The sequence below is a fragment of the Suricata suricatta genome, chromosome 7 (genome assembly GCF_006229205.1).
Source record: "Suricata suricatta isolate VVHF042 chromosome 7, meerkat_22Aug2017_6uvM2_HiC, whole genome shotgun sequence".
Lineage (NCBI taxonomy): Eukaryota > Metazoa > Chordata > Mammalia > Carnivora > Herpestidae > Suricata > Suricata suricatta.
The window spans coordinates 115,938,316-115,952,362 of NC_043706.1; the positions used below are offsets into that span (position 1 = coordinate 115,938,316).

The 14,047-nt window shown below is 42.7% G+C and overlaps 1 protein-coding gene and 1 long non-coding RNA gene across 5 annotated transcripts in view; one reads left to right on the top strand and one right to left on the bottom strand.

Moving 5' to 3' along the window:
• The window catches only part of SLC2A12 (solute carrier family 2 member 12), a 57,937-nt gene extending 56,337 nt beyond the window's left edge, over window positions 1-1,600 (bottom strand). For all 4 annotated transcript variants that reach the window (XM_029943475.1, XM_029943476.1, XM_029943477.1 and 1 more), the window contains exon 1: window positions 1,370-1,600. In XM_029943475.1, coding sequence (XP_029799335.1) covers window positions 1,370-1,484 — 115 coding nt within the window. In that variant the 5' untranslated portion in view covers window positions 1,485-1,600. The remainder of the gene's footprint in view (window positions 1-1,369) is intronic.
• A 1,449-nt stretch (window positions 1,601-3,049) lies between these two features.
• Window positions 3,050-13,684, top strand: LOC115295546. Its single transcript, XR_003910463.1, has 3 exons — window positions 3,050-3,162; window positions 7,270-7,603; window positions 13,053-13,684. It is a non-coding gene; the product is annotated as an uncharacterized LOC115295546 (long non-coding RNA).
• The last annotated feature ends 363 nt before the right edge of the window (window positions 13,685-14,047 follow it).

Here is a 14,047-nt window from a genome sequence, read left to right on the forward strand (position 1 = left end):
AAGGGAGAGCTCTGCCTAAGAGCTGGCAGGGCCGTCCTAAAGGATGACCTCCGGTACTCACTCTTGACCACGGGTGGGACAGCAGGAGGAAGGTGAGTGAGGCGCAGGGCGGGGAAGAAAGACAGCTTCTCATTGCCGAGGAGCCAATCCACGCCTCCGTCAGAGGGGTCGTCGATTCAAGTCCAAGATCAAACAAACCCACCATGCAAACATGATTTTATAGATTCACTGCCAGGTGAAAGGTACATGTCTTCTGTATCACTTAGGGTTCTGGATTGTTCATAAAATTCCAATAGATGGCCTGGGAATCTATGGTAGGCATGGTGAAGGGGGGCAGGGCTGAGGAAAGCTGTCAAGAGACAATTATTCGTGTTTGATTTAATTTCCTATTACGATTAGTTTCCATTCCTTTGGGAACCAACTAACAGAGCAGGAAAGGGTAGCCAAGGGCTTGCAGTGTGTTTGTGGGAATTGTAAATGTGGAAGTGAAGGAAAGCATTTGGTCTAGCAAAAGATAACTGGAATGAATTAAAACTTTTTCCAGTTGGGGCACCTGGGTGGCTCAGTCGGTTAAGCCTCCGGCTTCGGCTCAGGTCAGATCTCACGTTCGTGCGTTCGAGCCCCACGTCAGGCTCTGTGCTGACCGCTAGCTCAGAGCCTGGAGCCTGCTTCCGGTTCTGTGTCTCCCTCTGTCTCTGACCCTCCCCCTCTCATACTCTGTCTCTCTCTGTATCAAAAATAAATAAAACATTAAAAAAACTTAAAAAAAAAAAAAACTTTTTCCAGTTTCCCCTCCAGAAGGAAAGAGTATTCAAGGAACCTCAGTTTGGAAGGCCCGTTTGAAAGAGAGCAGGAGCAAATGGAGCAGAGGTCTGAGGTTTCCCAAACGCTCAAATTCATTACAAACAGACGCTGGGAAGTTAAAAAAAAAAAAAAAAAAGTTATGTTCATTGATTACATAACTAATAATTTTAAGGAGCCTACTTAAAATACTGACCTAAAACACAGTGGTTCCACATGTCCACTTGTTACAGATTGTCCATTTGTGACAATCAATGAAAAAGTGTGTGTGTGTGTGTGTGTGTGTGCACGCGCGGTGTGTGTGCACGCTTGTGTTTACACTCTTTCGCCGGTTACTCTTCCCAAAATTAGAAAGTTATACGTTATGTCAACACAATCGATGGACCCATCGTACCAGTAGTGGGACTTCAATCTTCCCATTACAGCTCCTTGCCTCTCCGCCCACCGGGTCCCGCTCCCCTCTCTCCACGCACCTTGCATGCTCACGTATTCACACACATGCACGCACGCACACACGAGAGAGACCGAGCACAGCTTGCTCCTCTAGCCCGCCAGTGCCTCACTTTACCTGTGGCCCCGGTGGGATGCCGGCTGCCGCTGGCCGCGCCGCTGCCGTCGGTCTGGGCCGCTCTCCCCTTCGGGCTCAGCAGAGCCGGGCCCTCTCTGTTTTCAACAGGTACCATGGTCTCCGAGAAGTTACAGGCGCTCCCGTGGCACCCAGCCGCCCCGGTCCACCCCCCTGGCAACAGTGGTCACTGTCCCCAAGGTAGCATGCTTAAAAAGGGTGAAAAAAAAAACTTCGGGCAAAGCCAATGTGATTTGTAACCAACTTTGTTTCTATTTCCGAAGGCTTTGCCCTTTTCGGTGACACAGGCTGTTGCTATTCCAAGCAGCCTATCACAGGCGGTGGGAGGGCCGTGTCTCGGAGGATTGTTTGTGCCTTCAGATGCGGAGTTGGAAGCAAGGGGTTAAAAGGCTGGCAGTCCAGACCGTGTTTGGCCTGGAGCTGGGGGAAGCTGGGGGGAGCCCTTGTCTGCCCGCACCTTTGAAAAGAGGCAGAGAAGGAAGACGGGCAGATTTAAAGGGACGGCCCAGAATGCTCACAGATGGTATCAGTTAATCTCGCAGAGAGGGGGACACTTTATGCAAAGACATACCAGAAGGCAAAGTGTGGCAGTTTTTCAGCAGGACCCTGCGTCCAAGAGTCGTGCTGCTCCCCGTTTAAACGACGCACAAGCCAGCTTTACTGTTTCAGCCTGATTTTGCTCTAGGTGAATGTGGTGTGTACTCTTTCTCCCCAAGGCCTGTCCCACAAATCCAGGCCCCAGACCAAGCATGCGTGAACTCACACTGCATAGACTCTGGACTTCTCATACCCTGGGCTGAGAGCGAAGCAATCCAGTTTATTTATGCATAGTTGTCTTTAAGAGAAGAGCCACCCTTGAATCTTCTTCGGTCAGGTGTGTAATAGCCTTCTTTCGGGAAGAGGGCATTTCCAATGCAGAGAGACCAGACTACTGACCCGGTGTGAGTATGGTGGCCACAGGCTCTGAAACAAAATCAGGGAGTGAGAAGGAAGGTTTTCCCCCCCTGATTTGTGAATATTCTTTACATAAAAGGTCTTACAGAGTTGTGATATTTTACCTTCAGTTTTACATTTAAGCAAACCATGTTTAGTGAAAAATCTTAAACAGGAATTGGGATCATTTTAGAAAATTGTAAGGAGGGAAAATTAAAATTTTCGGAGGGCTTATTATGTGCCAGAAATTGTGCTGAGGGTATTAACTCAGATGATTCTGTGTTTGGAGATGGTTCTTTTGAGAATAAACAAAAAACAAGTTGTGAGGCAGGTACCCGTGTCACAGAAGAGGCCATGGAGGCCGATGGACTTGCCTACAGCGCCCACCCTAGCTGCTTAGTGGTGGGCTGACACTGCAAAGCCAGGCAGCCCAATGCCGCAGCTCTCCTAGTCCGGATGTCCCAGTCTTTCCTCCTCTGACTTTCTTGGCTTCCTTCCCTTATCAACCTTTCTTGATTTTAGGAAGATGCCATAAAACACGCCTTTTAGCCCTAGCCGCTTCCCTGGACAGAGAGGCCAGCTTGTGCCGGCAGCGGGAACCGAACCACTCTGGACTTCCTTTCGATCCCTTGGCCGGATCGTAACCCAGCTCTAAAGTCACTTCTCATGTGTACAGTTCCATCGCTCATCACTAGGTATCTTTATATATATTTTTTTCTGTCCAGGAATCAAAGAGCAAATGGAAAGAAGCCTGTAGGAATTCAGTTACTGTGCAACTGCTTTTTGTGAGCTGATGATGCTGAAGCTCTCCGGATATAGCCCAGCCCCCTCCTGACTCAGAGGTGAGTAAACACCCAGATCAGCTTGTTTCCACTGAAGAATGTGTAGTGCAATGATGCTTTAGTTTAAATTTGTTCCCAGAAGGTGTTACGATTGAATGAGCTGCAGTTTTTATCTGTGACACACATACGTCTCTCATTAGCTCTCCATATTCTCTTTGCTTCTACCTTTAAAAGTTTTTAAATGCTTATTTATTTTTGAGAGAGCTAGACACACAGCATGAATGTGAGAGGAGCAGAGAGAGAGAGAGGGAGACACAGAATCTGAAATGGGCTCCAGTCTCCGAGCTGTCAGCACAGAGCCTGACACCGGGCTCCGTCTCACAAACTGTGAGATCATGACCGCAGCTGAAGCCTGATGCTTAACCAGCTGAACGCCCCGGAGCCCTGGCTTCTACTTTTTCTGCTCAGAACCAATTGAGGAATTGGCAGGGGTGGGGTATTGGGGATGGGGGAGTAGGGGTGGCGGTGGAGGAGAGGACATATTTTTGCACTTGGTCAATCGTGTCACTGCCTTGTTTAATGATCCCGGGCCCTGTGTCTCCTCTGGCAGCTCGTGGGCCTCATGAAAGTGTCAGGGTATTTGCTGTAGTCTTTGATCAGATGGAAGACAAAATTAATTCTAGGATTCCATAAGCTTGGCTAAAAGCAATTCTCACGTTGCTTTTTTCCCCCCAATTTGCTTTCTATAGTTGACCTATACTGGCATTCCTAAGGCATAATCCAACAAGAAACCAAAAAAAATGAGCAAACAATGTGGCTGACTAGCTTGCCTCCTGGTAGAACTCATTCTGTTCCTCATTCCACCGTTGCCCTGGTGTGAGCCACGGCTGTCCCTGTCTGTCCCGTGCCTGCCTTACACTCTTAAAAGTGGGGCTATTCCTTTCACTGGGCTACGGGGGAACAGTCTTCTGCCTGAGTTTCCTGAAGGAACCTATATTGCTTCATCATATTTTGCACATTTATTATTTAGAGTGTATTTATTGGTGTGGATTGATCAACTTTGCCTTTTCTGCTTGATCGTAAGCTCCATGAGAGCGTGGAGTACGTTTGGTTTGTTACGGTATTCCAAGTGCTGGCCCAGAGTGCATATTCAGTAAATGTATGCTGGCTAACAGGCTGATCCCTGTAAGCCCAACCAATGTCAACACTGCTAGAATATAAATTCCAAGACAGCACGTACCTGGGTCTAGGGGTGCTCTCGTCCGTCTCTGTGCCCCCAGGTCTTGGCACAATACCAGTCATACTACATAGATCCTTGATAAGTATGTCTGAAATGAGTGCTCACAAATGGAGCTTTCAGTGAACTGAAGACCTACTTAAACATCAAAACCCATCTGATGATTGCATGTAACACCCTGGCCTTCCTCTCTCATTTCCATTAATATCTTTGGAGCAAGTATAAGCACGGGCTGTTTGTCCCTCCTCCATGGAGTCTCTGCTCAAGAAATCTATCTTGGCAGACAGCACACAGATAGTATATTCCCCATAAGCCCAATAATTTTGCCACACGCCATTTTAGACCACCCGCTTGTAGGTAATGCTGTGGAATTTTAGAGGACGTATCATGACTGATAAACTGGCAGGACAGGTAAGAGGGAACCAGAGAAAAGCCAAGCACATGAATGTCTACTATATTCCAGGCCTATTTTGTGGCAATTTTTTTTAACTTCACAACTTTGCAAAGTAAATATTACTGCCTCCATTTGCAGAAATTGAGTTTGAGGAGTTTATGAGCATGCCCCAGATCAATTAATACTTTCCAATGTTTTATCATGAAAATTTTCGAGAATACAGGAAAACCTAGATTCTGTAATCAACATTTTACAACGTGCTCACTCTTTAATCTATCTATCTGTACATCAGTCCCTCTATCCATCCACTGATCCTTCTTAGTTTTAATGAATTTCTTTCTTTTTTTACATTTATTTATTTTTGAGAGAGATCCTGTGTATGCTCACACAAGCAGGAGAGGGGCAGAGAGAGAGGGAAACAGAGGACCCAAAGTGGGCTCCGAGCTGACAGCACAGAGCCTGATGTAGGGCTTGGACCTTGCGAATCTCAAGATCATGACCTGAGCCTAATTCGGACGCTTAATTGACTGAGCCACCCAAGCACCCCAGTATTTATGAATTTCAAAGTAAGTTGAAATACTTTGGTATGTGCATCATTAACTAGAGTTCAGTATTTGGTTAGGTCCTTTTTTTTTCTTTGAAACATTTTACATACGACGAAGTGCACACATCCTAAGGGTGCCATGACATGATTTCAGAAAAGTACATATACGTGCACAGTCCAAACCCCTGTTAAATTACAGAACATGCCCAGCATGCCAGAAAGTTCTCTGTTACCTCTTCTGAGGAAATTCCCACTTCAGCCTCTGGAAACACCCAGGGCTGTGGGTTTTTCTCACAGGTGTCACCTTTGCCTGTTCTGCCTCTTCATATCATGGGATCATAAAGTATGCACTCTCAGATAAGGCTTTTTCCACTGAGCGTAATTTTGAGATTCATCCATGTTTTTATGTGGATTAGAGGTTCATTCTGCTATTGCTGAACAGTATTACATGGGTGAATACGCCGCAATTTATTTATCCATTTTCCTATAGATGCATACCTGCACGGTTTCCAGCAGGAGCTGTTATAAATAAAGCTGTTACGAGCATTCTTGTACAAGTCTTTCTGTGGAACGTAAAATTTCAAAGCACAGCGGTCCAAGTCCATTTGATTCCAAAACCCACATGTTTTCCATGACACCCGTTGCTTCTCCGCAGTGTATATTACAGCACTGTGTTTATGTGGGTTGTATTTCTGGAGTTTTTAATCCTAAACTGGTTCATTACAGTGCAAACACAAATGGGGAAATATGATCTTCAGACAAAAAATACGCAGATACAAATTCAGCTCTTCCTTAGCCCTGTTCCAATCAGATACTCATCTGGGTATGATTTTTTGGAAAGACAGTTATATTCCCTGTGTATACTACCTAAATAAATTCTTTCTCTAAAGATTTTCAATATAACTTTGCTTCTTTTATGTAGAATCTTACCAATCATTACATATGGATTCAAGTTCTTCAAATTCTAAAAGAAGCATGGTTGAATTCATTATAATATATTTTCTGGGTAGAAAACTATAGAACAAATCATTAAGAGGACAGTATAGCAATAAAAATTGTTATTCTATTATTGTCTATGAGAAAATCAGAGTAGAAAGTTGCATGCTGATTACCATTATAATAGTTGTTAAACACTTTGTTAATTAATTTGTTTGTTAATGTGCATAGTGGTAGAGATTAGAAGGGAACTTGTAAAAATGGAAAGTAACTGACATGTTGGAAAGGTAATCTTAGGCCACGTTAAGAAATTTAGGCCAATCCTAATCATGTGTAAATCATGTAAAAAGTATTTTCAGAAAAAAAATGTCTTCTTAATGTTATTATACCATTGTGTAACTAATAAGTATATGGTTCTTCAGACTTAGGGCTTCCATATACTATTACACAATGTATATACCGCACCATAAGCAGACCATTCCTATTCACTGCACAGCTTGGTTCTGTTCAGTTGTAAAACAAACTTTCCAGAAAATGACACATGATAATGTCATGAGAGGGGCACCCAGGTGACTCGGTTGGTTGGGCATCTGACTCTTGATATCGGCTCAGGTCACGATCAGGTCATGATCGAGCCCCGCATTGGGCTCTGCATCGACAGCATGGAGCGTGCTTGGAATTCTCTTTCTCTTCCTCTCTCTCTCTCTGCCCCTCCCCTGCTCACATTCTTGCTCTCTCTCAAAATAAATATATAAACTTAAAAAAATATCATGAGGAAGGGATAGCTTTTTCTAATTTGCACAAAGATATATCTGAACAACTAAGAGGGCTGTGCAAATTATAGACTTCCTTTAAGTTACATTATCTGTTTGATTTGTCTGGCCTCCATCTGCTTTTGTCCTGCTTAGCTATATAAAGAAGCACCCTTCTTCCCTCCATCAGCTGCTTTTCCTAATAAATTATTTTTAATTTTTAAATCTTTCTCAGTCCTCTTACATGGCCTTGGAATGGAGGTTTCCACAACATTTATTTAATGACTAATCATTTCCTTTACAGTATCCTTCCTTTAATGCCCTGCTGTCAGAAAAAGTTGCTGAATCCCGTGTGACAACAGAAGCCTTTATTGTCTTGGGAGTTCCAGTCTACCTCCATCACCTGTCCCCTTACTTGCTGGTCAGTGAGGAAGACATGGAAGAGAAAATCAACTGCCTCCCACAACGAAGCTGGAAAGGCCCCTTTTCTGGCTTCCTTTACACATAGGGCCAGACTCTACCGAGCAGATCACAAGCCCTGGATTTTCCTTTAGAAACTGGAGGCACGAAGTGAAACTCAGGCCCCATTCAGGCAGCAATGGTGGTGAGAGTTATGGCTGCCATGCCCAGTGTTTAAGGTTAGTAGATGGACACTGTGAGGAAGGTGCCCAGGGCAAGCTGGACCAGCCCAGAGCAGGACTTTGGGACTTATTTTTGACTGTCAAGGCTCTAAGTTGGAGCTGGTTCCTGAATTCATCTACCTGAATCCTTTTTTCATGTGTGCAGAGGTAGATTAAAAGTAGAATATTTAGCTGCAATGAATTATGACTAACGAACTCTTTGCACCATGACACTGATATCCTCTGTTACATTTTCTTTGTGTCAGGTGACTAGTGGCCCTAGAATATTTGGGCTCTAGCTTAGGGGCAGTTACTTTGGAAAAATATTTGGTTTGAGTTTCAGTTAAATGGCTCACAGGAACTTGGTGGTAGAGTTAAGCTCTTGCTAGCTCTCCTTGTAAAAGACGGACTTCCAGGAAATCTCCTGCTGCTACCCACTGTGCTAATGCATGTCACACATATTCCACATCGCCATTCATGGTGCATAGCCATGGAAGAATTCTACTCTTGCTTTAGTTAGTTGTGCTGGGGTAGAATTCTTTTGCTCAAGGAGTGGACAGGATGGACAAGGAACCCCTCTTTCACATCTTCTCTCTCTGACTTTAGATAGGGACGGATCATATCAGTCAGAGTTCGGTGCAGGAATTTTAGGCAGGAAGGAACTTAACACAGGTAAATGAGTGCTTATAAAATCATTCGAAGGCTTGAAAGATCAGATTCCAAGCACTCAGAACTGACTCCCAGAATGATACACAGCTGACTTATCAGCTAAGCTCCTGAATCTAAGGCCACCGAACAAAGCTGTGAGTTCAAGAACGTGTTGCCTAAATTCAGAGGTCAAAGGATAACTGCTCCCATAACTTCATTCTCCAAGAAGTTACTGAGGCTGGAATGTTGTCTCTGGAAAAGCTCACATCTGCCTGAACTCACAGGCCAGCAGAAACTCCCCAAAGAGGCAGAGAAAATAGCCTCCCCACCATACCTACCTTCATACAGATGCACATAACTGACATCTAGACCTGATTGCAAGGAAGTCTGGGAACTGAGACTGAATTTCCTCATCTCTAAAATGTGATAATAATAGCACCCATCTCATAGGATTTCTACAAGGGTGAAATGAATTAATATACAGAAAGTAGAACAGTATCTGACCACAGTGATCCACAATAAGCCTTAGCTGTTATTCACGTCCAAAGGACTCCATAAAATACAGGGCAATAATGGAAAAAATACTGGTTCAAGAGTAAGATAATGTAAATTCCACTGTTGGATGTTTTGTTTATTAGGCACATGACTTTGGCCAGTTCAAGTCATCCTTCTAGGCCAGGTTTCCTTATTTTGAAGATAAGGAGACATATATTTGCTTCACCTAAAGCTGGTAATTTTTTACCAAGCAGCTAAGCTCACTTCTTTTGACAAGATACTCTTGTCATTTTCTTTGGGGACCGCCCAACGAGTGCACACCACCCTTTAGCCAGGGGGTAAGCCTGTAACTGCCTGCCAGGACAATTAAATTTTCTGACTTCGGAATGTAAGTCTTCTAAGGTGACACAAGGGGCTCTACCTGAAAGGAGCAGTCAGTCATTGTCAATGGCAGAACTCAGAAAAGACCATCCATTAGCTCCTGTTACCCATTTCTCTAGAACTTTCCTGATCCTTCCCAAAGCTTTGTTCTCACTAATTTCCCCCTTAGTTCTTATAAACCACCCCAAAACCAAGTAACAGATTCATTTTTGGCTAATGTTGGCCAGAGTCCAAAATTCCTAACATAAACGCTTTAAAAGGATTTAAGTTAAGATACAATCAGATAAAATATTTGAAAGCACTTTTAAAACTGTTCAGGTGCTATATAAGTATAATTTATTCACTGATGCAACAGCAACAGTAGCTGTAGAAGAGAATCTATTTGTTTATCCATCCAAATCATGCACTCCCTTTCTAAATAAGGACTGAAACAGCGAATGACAGTAGACTGGCCATGGACACAGTGGTGATAAACCAGAAAAGTCCACGAATCTCTAGCCTTTGCAACAACATGACCTGACTCAACATTTCACAGAGCCTTGTACCCAACCGAAGGCCCCTGGTGAGATCTTTAACTTTCAGATGAAAATCTGGCATCTGGCCTAACTTACCAGGAGAAAAGGTGAGAAAGGAAAGTGCCAAGTAGAAAGGATTGAAGAGACAACTCTACACAATGGCAAGAGGAAACATTGTAGTCCTTTTCTTCCTGTTGCCAAATAGAAGTTCTCTTCTCTTTAAAGCTGAGAGAATCAACCTCGTATCAAGACTGAACAAATTTGCTAGGACAGCACTTCCTAATTCATTTTTTATAGCGTTTTGGTGTCCTTTCAGATGTTAATAGATATTCTAAGGAATAAAAATATGAGGGGGCTCTTTCATTATCCAGAAAGTCTGGGAAATTGTCCACATGGTATGCTGTTCTTAGGACACCAAAACTCTAAGAAATTTTTCAGTGTAGACACTAAACAATTTTAATGTAGATCTCTCCCAACTTCCTTAAATTTAGATCTTTAATTTCTCCACAAAACAAAACAAAACAAAACAAAACAAATGCTACCTTTTAGGAGGACGCAGCTTGGGAAATCTGCACAGAGATGTTCGTGGGAGTGGGGTGGCTTTGCCTTCAGAAGGCTGGAACCTGAACTGGCGTCTCTGCTGCCCCCTTCTGATATATAGAAGGAAGAGCAGGTTTCCGCTGCAAGGGGCTGAGGAGATTGCAGCAAGTTGCTGCCAGAGTCTACCAGGAAAAGAGGGAGCACCCTACCGGTTACAGGAGTTGCTCTTTGCCAACCCTGTGGTTTTTGCGGGTCCAATTAGCTGTTTGTTCATGTTGCATCTATGCCTTTCCAGATGCCGTTGGGCCCTGAACTGAAGGGAATATGGGCAATCATTCAAAAACTCATTTATCCATCCCTACAAATGTTTATTGCATGCTTACTAACACAGCAGTGATAAACCAGTGCAAAGCGATGGGTATAGAACCATAAATGATGCATTCTTGTGGGAGAACCAGACTTTTCCAAACTGTGTGATTGTATTCATTGCAACTGAACCTGCCTTCCCTTTGACTCTAATACCCTTCTTTGCTATCTTTGAATCTCAAAGACGAAACCATTGATGGAGACTTCTTTCTTCATATCAGATATAACAGCCCTCTTTTCTGTTTTCCAGAGCCTGGATGCCATTTAGTGAGGACATTTTGATGTTCACTCATAAATGCCCTCCTTAGGCTCATATAATTTTTGCTGTCTTCAGAACTCTTACTTTATTCTGTTTTGTCCTGAGATTTGAGGCAGGACCTGGGTCACAGAGTCCACCTGAGGCTACCTTGGGTGTGAAAGGGTATTCACTTTGGGAAGAAATCCGAATGGAATCCTTAAGGTATAAAAGTGTCATCATCTTCAGCATGGCTCACAACAAATGGAACGTTTAAAAATATCTCTAGAAAAAAAAATTAAGGAACATTGATGAGGCAGTTTCTAGACCCTCCAGCTCTTTCCTGGCTACCTCTCCCCTCATAGAAACTTGTAAGTGACAGTGAAGAACCAACTGGCAAATTCCAGTCTTGCCTCACTGAAGAGCATCACAGAGCAGCCCAGAAAGTCTGAGACAACACTTTGTCATTTCAATCATCATTACTGTATGATATTTATGTTATTTATTGACTGAAAGAAAAAAGTTGTATCTTATTGTTCTATGAACTTTTGCCAGTCAGGTGTAAGGAGCATCTTTATCTACCCTTGGAAGAAGGTGGAAGACCTAGGTGCATCTATTTTGATGGGCGGGACAGCAGTGGGACTGCCCACCCCAGTCCCTGTCCCAGCACCAAACTCACCAGCAAGCAGAGATTGGGTTCTCTCCAAAACTCTGTCCTTATCATAACTCACCTTAAATCTTCCCACAATCCCCTTGACCCAGGTAACCTACTCCAGGGTCTTTTCTGGATAATAATTTGATCTCATACAAACTGTACTTTTTTCTTCTCAAAATGATTCCCTACCTCTTAATCAGACATTTGCAAATGAAAGAAAAGAACACTCAAGTTTGAAGATCTGTATGTCTAAGAAACATGATAAAATTGAGTTAGCAAATATGTTAGTTCAAAGACTGAGTACCTTTCAGAAAAAGAGCAATATCTAGGTGCCTTTATTGTTTTCTTTCTAGAAGACAAAGAGATCTGCACCTTTTCTAAAGGACTCTGCCCACAGTGTAACTTTTCTTGGGCTTAGGAGAGATCTGTTCTGATGCACAATCATTACCTAGTAATTAAACTCATCCCTGGCCATTTCTTCTCTTCAGCTTGATAATGACATCACCCAACATGTAAAGACTAAAAATGACCCCAGACTATCAAATTCAGTATGCTCTTTTGACAAGTAGAGAAATCAAGGCTTTAAGTAATTAACCATGTTGTCACCTACTCTATAGCTTTAATTTATAAATTAAATTAAATTACTATATGGTAGAATGACTAACATCATGTTGTCTTTCATCTGTAAAGCTATAAAAAAACATTAGTTAACTCCACATCACTTTGGCTGCAGAGCCTGATGTAGGCTGCTATACCCTGGCCCGGCAGCCACAGCTCTTCCCCTGTCAAGCCCCTGGGAAAGGACTGACAAGGAAAGAGTCTTGCCCAAGGTCAAGGGGCAGGGGAGGCATAGGACAGAGATTAAAATCAAACCCTAGTAAATAGAACTTTTTCTGTCCTTATTCTCTGGGGTGTTTCTTTTCTCTTTCCTTCTCTACATGCCAAAACATTTAAACACCATGGAGGACAATTGGAAATCTGAAGAACGGTCAAATTTTTAGTGGTTAGGGAATTACATGGTGAGTGAAGATTTTGATGAACAGTCTGAGAGAGATTTTACTTTAGTTACTGCTCTAATATGCATTGCACACTTCCCTCCCTTAGTTACCATAGGGTAGGAGCCCGATAGAATATTTCCTGGATTATTCTGGATTTATAAAGGAAGAGTTTATAAATGATGTCCTAAAGACTAACTAATGTGAGAAATATAAAGGCAACTTAACTTCATTCAACTGCTTCTAGCTTGTGGGACTTCAAACATTTTTGCTCAGGTACACCATGAAGGAATGTGAAAAGCTCTTGAAAAATTCTGTCCCTCTTCATGCATTTTTAAGCTGACATCTAAATGTTTTACTATAAACTTAAAAAGTTGCAAAGTCTGTCTTTTCCAGGATACTGCATAATATATATACTCTTTGGATATAAAAATCAAAAGCAAAGAACTATAAAGATCCAAACTGTGGATAACATCTGCCGCACTTCACAGATAGGCCTCATGGTCAACCCAAATAGTCAAATAATACTTATCTTCCACCAGGAAATATTGAAACTCATTTTTAAATTCAAATAACTGCATTAATGTGCATCTTTCTGTGATAGCCTTCTCGTTTCTGAATTTTTCTTCTAACACAGATTGATGATGGAAAGAAAAAAAGACATTGGCCACAAGTTAGAGACCTGAAGTTTGCAGGAGGAGCAGGAAGGCCCAACAACCATCCCATAACGAAGACATTGTAAAAAGCAACAAGGGTTGTCAAGTCACGACAATGCATGGAGGAACCCTAAAATCACTAAGTGAAAAGAGCCATATAAAAAGGAGTCATTCTGTATGATTTCAACTATCTATACTCTGGAAGAGGGAATATGGTGGAGACAGTAAAAATGATCCGTGGTTGCCAGGAGTTGAGGGGTGAGAGGGATGAACAGGTAGAGCAAAGAGGAATTTTAAGACAGTGAAACCACTCTGTATGATAATGGAATGATGGATACAAGTCGTTATACATTTGTCAAAATCTATAGAGTGGATAACACCAAGAATTCATCCTAATGTAAATTATGGACTGTGGATGATAATGATGCATCAATGTAGCTTTATTGTCATAACAAATGCACCGTTCTAGTGGGGGATGTTGATACTAAGGCCAGGGGGAATGTAGGAAATCTTTATACCTCTGCTTGATTTTGCTGTGAACCCAAACTGACTCTAAAAAATAAAGTCTTTAGGGGCATCTGGGTTGCTCAGTTGGTTAAGTGTCCAACTTCAGTTCAGGTCATGATCTCATGGTTCATGAGTTTGAGTCCCACCTAGGGTTCTGTGCTGAGAGCTCAGAGCCTGGAGCCTGCTTCAGATTCTGTGTTTCCCTCTCTTTCTGCCTCTCCCCTGCTCACGCTCTGTCTCTCTCTCTCTCTCAAAAATAAATAAACATTTAAAAAATTTAACAACAATCTTTTTTAAAAAAGATTGGAGTTGACTGACCTCTGTCTGAACTAGTCCGTGGGTATCTGGCAGGTGCTGTGACACTAGACTAAATCACTCTGGCCTGGAGAACTGTGCCGACACTGGTTGGTTGCCTATGTGTGGATACCATTGTCTTGCCAAGGTCAAAGAAGGCCAACCCCTCTGAACA